The sequence below is a fragment of the Dreissena polymorpha genome, chromosome 14, assembly GCF_020536995.1.
Source record: "Dreissena polymorpha isolate Duluth1 chromosome 14, UMN_Dpol_1.0, whole genome shotgun sequence".
NCBI classification, from domain to species: domain Eukaryota; kingdom Metazoa; phylum Mollusca; class Bivalvia; order Myida; family Dreissenidae; genus Dreissena; species Dreissena polymorpha.
The window spans coordinates 67,440,783-67,449,453 of NC_068368.1; the positions used below are offsets into that span (position 1 = coordinate 67,440,783).

Genomic DNA, 8,671 nt, shown 5'->3' on the forward strand with positions numbered 1-8,671 from the left:
ATCGTTCAATACTGAGTCTTCAACTGGAAATGAAAACAAAACATGATGACATGCATGGGCCAATACTAAGTCTTCGACTGGAAATGAACACAATACATGAGGTCAGGCATGGGTCAATTTTGAGTCTTCGACTGGAAATGAACACCAAACATGAGGACAGGAATTGGCCAATACTGAGTCTTCGACTGGAAATGAACCCGAAACATGAGGACATGCATGGGCCAATACTGAGTCTTCGACTGGAAATGAACACGAAACATAATGACAGGCATTGGCCAATAGTAAATCTTCGACTGGAAATGAACAGAACACATGAGGACAGGCATGGTTCAATATTGACTGGAAATGAACACAAAACATGAGGACAGGCATTTGCCAATGCTGAGTCTTCGACATGAGGACAGGCATGGGTAAATACTGAGTCTTCGACTGTAAATGAATATAACACATGAGGACAGGCATGGGCCAATACTGAGTCTTCGACTGGAAATGAACAAAACACATGAGGACAGGCATGGGCCAATACCGAGTCTTCGACTGGAAATGAACACGAAACATGAGGACAGGCGTAGGCAAATACTGAGTCTTCAACTGGAAATGAACGTAACACATGAGGACAGGCATGGGCCAATACTGGAAATGAACACGAAACATGAGAGCAGGCATGGGCCAATACTAAGTATTCGACTGGAAATGAACACGAAAAAAAGGGACAGGCATGGGAAAATACTGAGTCTTCGACTGGAAATGAACATGAAACATGAGGACATGCATGTGCAAATACTGAGTCTTCGACTGGAAATGAACACAAAACATGAGGACAGGCATAGATCAATATTGAATCTTCGACTGGAAATGTACATAACACGTGAGGACAGGCATGGGCCAATACTGAGTCGTCGACTAGAAATGAACATAATATATATTCCAGCCATTAGAACATGAGGATAGGCATGGGCAAATACTGAATCCTCGACTAGAAATGAACACAACATATAGAGTTGAAACGTTACAGGGTAAAAACTACATTTTTTACGTTTTACATTTTTTCTCCTCAATATTTAAACTTTTCCAAATGTTATATAAATTGTTTGTGTTACAGTTTTGCGTATTTTGTAATATTGTACTTGTGTCAAAATGTTATGACATGTTGTTATTCTGCAAGTCTATGTTTATATTGTGTTGTCAGCTTTCAAATCTTCTTATATATTATTCATCTGTCAAACTTTTACAATTTTGTGTCTTTTTGCTGTATTTAATGCAATACATGATTTTCATTATTATGCGTAACGTACTTTGGTGTAACAATTAAAATTACGGAAAGTATTTTTGAACCAGAAAAATCCACTTTTATCTCGACACTACTAGTTGTTGATTTATTCTATTATGTTTTATTTAATGTTTGTTTTTACGTGTTGATGGTATTGTTTGATTTTAGCATGTGTCTGTTCATTTTTTTTAAATTTTTATTAATTTTTTATTTCATCACTAGCCATTGTATAATACATACGTTTAAGTCCGACTGTCTCGAGGATTTCTGCGGTTTCATTCCCGAACTGCTCAATCATGATTGCGCCACTTTCGCACTTCGCGTACAGGGAAGCGACTAAGCATGAAACAAATTAAAAAAAATAAGCACCGCCCTGAGAAAACGGGGCTTCATTCATGTGCACATAGGCTAATAGGCTAATCAGGGACGACACTTTCCGCCAAACTTGATTTTTGCGGACTGTAAATGCTAATCAGGGACAAGACTTTACGAATATGCATTAGACCCTGTTTTTCCAGAGCTGTTATAAAATATTTCACAATGTGCTACAATTATTTATCAAACTAAAAGCCAATATGTGTAGTATTAGGCGTGTTGATTGTTACTAGCAACTGCAACGTAAAGGAATCTTCATTCGAATGTGCAACAAATCCAAATAAAAGTTACTAAAAAACTGCCCTTTTAGTGTGTAACTTGAGTTATATATTTGAATCAAACATATTATTAACTAAATGCATGTACGTTAGCCACACATGTTTATAATATGCAATCTAAGTTAATTAGTACTAGAGCAATTTACCTTAAACCATGAGTGGCAAAAATGGGTTAATTAATGTAAACAACAAACAAAACAAAAACGGTGCGTTTAAATCGAGAGATATATTGAGATATCGAATAGTGCACTAAATGTTAATACCTACAACATATATAAGGTAATGACAAAGGGAGCTTACATTCCATCCAGCCTTTTGGCCACGACACTGCGTCCTCTCCCCCATTGTCCTCTTTCTCATCGGCGGAACCAATGTTAGGCTTGTCTGGGAGGTTTCCGCCTTTTAGGCATGAAATATATTTTAATATAAAACAGATGTTACATTGATTAAATGAGTCGCGATCTGAGAAAAGTAGGCATAATGCATCTGCGTAAAGTGTTGTTCCATATTAGCCTGTGCAGTCCGCACAGGCTAATCAAGGACGACACTTTCCGCCTAAAAAGATTTTTGTTAAGAATAGACTTTCTTTAAACATATAATATCATAAAAGCGCTGGTTTCGTCCCTGATTAGTCTGTGCGGACTGCACACGCTAATCTAGAACGACACTATACGCACATGCATTACGCTCAGTTTTGACAGAACGCTTCAGTCTGGTAAATCTCTGCGTAAGCGTAAAGTGTCAACCCAGATTAGCATGTGCAGTCCCTACACAGGCTATTCAGAGAGGACTCTTTCGTTTAAATTAAGTCTCTTCTAAACGAAAATCAAGTCTGGTCGGAAGGTGTCGTCCCTGAATAGCCTTTGCGGGCTTAACAGGCTTCCCTGTGACGACACTTAAAGCACATGCATAAAGTCACACACTCATAAATAAAAAAAAATAAAAAGGCATATTCTTCTTTCTTATTTGCCCTGTACGTTATATTCAAATATGCTACCACGCCCTATGCGGTACTCGTCACACGTACCGGTAATTATGACTCGATTGGTCATTGTTGGCTCGGGTACTACTTCATGTACCCTTAAGTATACTTACATGTACACTGGGTACAGTAAAGATACTAAAACGTATAACCGAGCATTTTAACGCTAAATCGGTCGTTGTCGGTTGTTGTTCTTAATTAATAAGGTTCACATTTATATCACGTTTCTGTTAAATGGCCTCTACATTATCGAAACTCATACTCAACAAGGGACAAAATTGTCACAAAACCAGGTTTTCAGTTGAAAAAAGCTGATAAAGGGGGACAATTCAGAATGTGTTTTGTTAACCCCATTGTATGCTATGGAGCTAATCTTAATCAAGTTAATTAATTCGAAAATTACAGACAATTGTACGTTTTTAACAATAATATATATAATTTGTAATAAAATAAGTACATCCCGAATGAATGACACCGATGATTCCTTTATTTGTGTTAGTTAATGAGACAATCAAAGCCTTTTATCGCGTCACGAACATAGCATATTTGACACGGCCGAAAGATGAAAGATTTAATGTTATGTTAATGTATGCACACCTTGAATAAAATGTTTAGTAAAAGCGTATTTTAACGCTAATTTTCCATTAGTCTTACGGCCTAACGGATCAACTATCTACCGCACAGTATCGGGAGCAGCTGGGCGAAGCGGGACGGTGAAGTATCAAAGAAAAAAACTCTCATCTTTGCCGACACTGGGACAGAAATTTGCACTTCGAGATAAACCACAGTAAATACATGTTTATATCGAGACATCAAATTATTCCAGATAACAAAAATCGAGATATGCGATGTTTATTAATATAGATAAAGAAGGAAAAAGGTTGGGACATTTAGCTTACCTCGACATATCGAGATAATCAAGATAACGAGAGTAGACTGTGTGAACTTCTTTCAAGTAATGTAAAATATCAGTCGTGATATTTTAATAAATAAAAATTGTAAAAAAAAACGGTATTTAAGCACTTTTATTTTTTCGTCGTTTGTGGTTGACGGACCCTTTAAGCGTTCGAAAAATTCATAGCTTTGACAGTACATCAATATGTTCCTGCGTTGACGCTTTTAATCGCACAATGTGCTTAATAATAATTCATTAATGACGTTATGCACAGGGATAAAGTAACATCATGGGGATTTGGTTAAGTGTCAGTTTTGTCTCTAAAAGTCTTGACCCTTTATTTTGAATAATTTTTCGAAAACGAAAAATAGTTTTAATTTTCCGAAAAGCTATAGTAATAGTCATTTTACAAATGGGACCCACCTTCTGCAAGCGACTTCCTGAGATCCGCGAATGAACGTGTCTACGATATAGTCATTTTTTTTTATAAAACACAAACATATATGTCGACTTAAAAGGTTTCACAGTATGCTGATTTTAAGCATATATTACTTCACACATATGCTGCAGACACATTATGTGTCTCAGGGACATTCTTTTTTTTTGTAGATAAATTGACACTATTGACATCCAGACCGGCAACATTCAAGAAACAAAACGCAAGCTAAAAAATCTTCACAAAAAGGTACAAATTGCATTGAGAAATAACAGATAAACCCCCATTGTGGCTTTTTCAAAGTATTTTGTTGACGGCACCACTGATGATTGAACTGAGCCGTGCTCTGTGAAAAGGGGGTTTAATGCATGTGTAAAGTGTCATCGCAGATTAGCCTGCGCAGTCCGCACAGGCTTATCAGGGACGATACTTTCCGCATAAACTTTATATTTGCAAAAACGGAAGTTAAAGAAAATATCATAAAAGCGGAAAATGTCGTCCCAGATTAGCCCTTGCGGATTGCCAAGCTAATCTGGGACGGCTTTTTATGCACATGCATTAAACCCCCTTTTCACAGAGCACGGTCCATTAATATATTTATGGATGTGTTTTGAATTATACTAAAATAAGCCATAACATTACAACAACAAAATACATACTGGTAGTTCACAATATGAATTTTAAAGATTGTTGATAGGATATGACCATGCACAGTTAAACTACTGAATACTTGTGTTTAATGTTGTACGAGATGTTATATGGAATACGCATAAGCGTCATGCGGAGGCGTTCTATAAACACTCAATATGATTGTTTAAAGGAAAGTCTTTGCCATTTTAGTGTTTATACCGGTAATTAAAGCTGGCAAAGTCGATATGTTACAGAGCACCGATTTACAATGGCCTTTTTACACATGTCGATGAAATTAAGCTGTTTTTTCCCTGCACCGGAATGTGTGTAATACCAACTTTAAATAGGCTTAAACGCTAATTCGATTGAAATTGCATATATGGACAGATACCTGTATTTATATTGTTTCGTGGCAAATTCAGCCTAATATTTAATGTTTTTTCCGACTGCCTATTACCTCAATTAAACACAATTTAACCCATTTATACCTAGCGTCTAGAAAAAAGGCCTTGGCAAACATCGTAGACTCAGATGAGACGCCGCATGATGCGGCGTCTCATCGTGGTCTGCGCTGTTTGCTTATGTCAATTTCTGCAATAAATATTCTAAATATAGAAAGAAATATACTATACATCCCTAATTTTGGAAATGAATTGATCCAATTTAAAAGGATGGGAGAGTCCACTAGGAATAAATGGGTTAAATAAAGCTACTTAAGACGCGCAAGTAAATACCAATTGTACAGACCATTCATGCCATTCATGTGTTTGAATTTAAATTCAAATATTGTGAAGCAAATCTTCATTAATATATTCGTTATTACAAACTCAATAACTTGATAAGCACATGAAACTTCATAATATCGCATAAGATTTTAATGCACAACACTGACTACAATATCTTACCGAAAATTCGTTCAATAATCTGCTCCTGAAGTCGTTTCTTCAGCAGATTCTCTGTATTCAACGCTAACCTAGTATTCTCTCTATATATAAATGAACAAAACAATAAACGGCGCCTTACCTCGTAACCACAATCGTCTTTGTGGAACTGGTTGTTGTTGATATTGACTCCGGCATTCCGCCAGGACAGCGAAAAGTGCGAGTCCCAAAACTGCCAGAGTAGCCTTCATGGTTGTTGTGTCAAGTCTCGACCAAGAGTGATGACAACGGGTAAAAGTTGACACATATATACCCCCCGCCCGGAGCTCGGGCGATTCATTATCCGATATAAACTAGGTGGCCAGTTTTTGTTTTTGTAAATTTCCATTAAACCATGTCATTATTGGATTGTCAAATACTAGGACAAAACGGAGGCCCGATATGGGTTAAATAATTCAGTAATGAAATCTTTGCCAAAATGCCATATGCATAGGCTCTTTAATTTGGTTATCGTTTCAAATCCAAATGTGTTGTATCGTAAAATTATTGCAAAGAACTTACATAATGAGTTACTTTAAAGGGGCCGTCCAACAGATTTTGGCATGAATTAAAGCTTGTCATTAACTGCTTTAAATGCTTTATATTGAAAATTTTTAACATTTGAACTAAAAATGTCCAGTAAAAATTAAGAAAACAATTTTCGAAAAGAAGAAAAAACGTTAACAGGGCTCGAACCACTGACCCCAAGAGTCATGGAAGCTTGGAGTAAAATGTCTCCCGACTTTACCATTCGACCATCCACGCTCACGTCAAATGCGGAGGCATTTTTTAGCTATATAAGCAATCCTCGTAGTTTCCCAAAATATCGATTCGCGCCGAACGACGCTTTAATCTGTTGGACAGTCCCTTTAATGTAATCTGCACGATATCGAACGCGATAAAAATGCTCCTCCCGTACATTTCAATTATCGTCACCTGTAACATACTTAAAGAATACGGCATAACAATATTATATGATGTTTCAGGTTACAGTACACTAAATAACCGTTTCATGAAGGGCTGTACTCTCTAAAATAAAAAAATACCATAGTTGACAGGAAGGCTTGTTTTACAATTTCATCTAGAATTCGGGTGTTATCTTTCGGAGATAATGGTAGGGCATGAATAGGTGTTCACTACAGAATCCCTGAAATATGATAAACTTGAAGACTATAGTAAACCATCGCAGTGAAAAAGGTTACACTCCACTAAGAAACGGCCGAAAAAAAAGTTGCAAAAACAGCCGATTTTGATTTGGGTCAAGTTCTTTCTTGCATTGAACATGACATATCTTTTTTATTGCATAAATCGATTTCGCTTTGAATGGCCTTTAAGAAAAGGTATGGTTATCGGGGTCTCTATGTGCAAAATGTTGCATTTATTTTGGCCTAAAGTTGTCGCTTTCACATTGAATTATATAGGGAAACTATTTAGTGTATTCTGACCTTTTCACACTATCCACTACACGATACAAAACAATACAATATGTCCTGTCACACTATGCACTACAAGATACCAAACAATACAATAAGTACGGTCACACTGTGCACTACAATTTACCAAACTATATACTATGACCTGTCAAACTCTGCACTACAAAAGACAAAACACTACATTATGACCTGTCACATTATGCATTACAAGATACCAAACAATACACTATGACCTGTCACACTATGCAGTACAAAAGACCAAATAATACAATATGACCTGTCACACTATGCACTACAATTAACCAAACAATACACTATCACCTGTCCACTACCAATGACAAAACACTACATTATGACCCGTCACATTATGCACTACAAGATACCAAACAATACACTATGACCTGTCACACTATACGCTACAAGTGACCAAGAAAATCAGTACACTAATGTGCTAAGCCATTAAGCACTATGAACTAGGAAAATATTAAATGTTACGAGTTGTCTATCAGAACAAGCACTGTAAACAAACATAATGTGCTTTGTGAACTAACAATAAACACTATTAAAAGTATACCTGCCAGGAATCTGCTTCGTGTAATTGATTTTAATTTAGGAAAATACGTCAAGAAATATATTAACTCCTGGAAATGGGTTTTAAAAGTTTAAAATTGACACGATCGGACTTGATAATTCGTACCAATAAAATGTGTAAACATTTAACTATGAACTCTGATAGCTTTCACTTTTAACGTGCATATGATGTACTATGAATACTGATGCAGTTTGTTATACCGGTATTTTGAAACTCGCTATAATAATGCGTGTGAGCTACGTGTCATGATGCGTTATGTTAGTAAGTTTCTTTATGTACGATAATAAAGATAAACCCAATGTGCAGTTGAAACTACCGTTATTAACCATTTATACCTAGTGGACTCTCCCATCCTTATAAATTGGATCAATTTATTAAAAAAATTAGAGATGTCTAGCATATGTATTTCTATATTTAGAATATTGCTTACAGAAATTCCTTTAAGCAAACGGCGCAGACCCTGATAAGACGCCGCATCATGCGGCGTCTCATCTGGGTCTACGCTGTTTGCTTAGGCCTTTTTTTCTAGACGCTAGGCATACATGAGTTAAAACGTATGCTTTGAAACGAAATATTTAAATGAAAATTGATTGAGAATCTTAAGATGTTATGTAACACGTTCGTGGCATTCTTTGTTTTCAAATAATTTTGCATCATAAAGACGTATTTACCAAACAGGAAATCAAGAAAAAGCACTTATATGTTTTGTTGGTGATGAAAATGTGAATGCGTTTACAGTTATCTTTGAACGGGCCTCGTTTTATTTACTTACTTTCTTAACTTTTCCTAGGACGAATACAATACCCCGTGCATTGAATGCGCCTGGCTCTTTGCCAATTTCTATTGTTATCATCTATTTG

General features: G+C 36.3%; 1 protein-coding gene across 1 annotated transcript in view; it reads right to left on the minus strand.

Annotated features, from left to right (window-relative positions):
- LOC127858919 (uncharacterized) overlaps positions 1-6,057 on the minus strand; it is a 10,630-nt gene extending 4,573 nt beyond the window's left edge. Inside the window, exons 1-4 of the mRNA XM_052396245.1 lie at positions 5,890-6,057; positions 2,224-2,322; positions 1,511-1,606; positions 1-23 (exon numbers count right to left, since the gene is read on the minus strand). The exon at positions 1-23 is cut by the window's left edge and continues 39 nt beyond it. Coding sequence (XP_052252205.1) covers positions 1-23; positions 1,511-1,606; positions 2,224-2,322; positions 5,890-5,998 — 327 coding nt within the window. The 5' untranslated portion in view covers positions 5,999-6,057. The remainder of the gene's footprint in view (positions 24-1,510; positions 1,607-2,223; positions 2,323-5,889) is intronic.
- Positions 6,058-8,671: the final 2,614 nt, after the last annotated feature.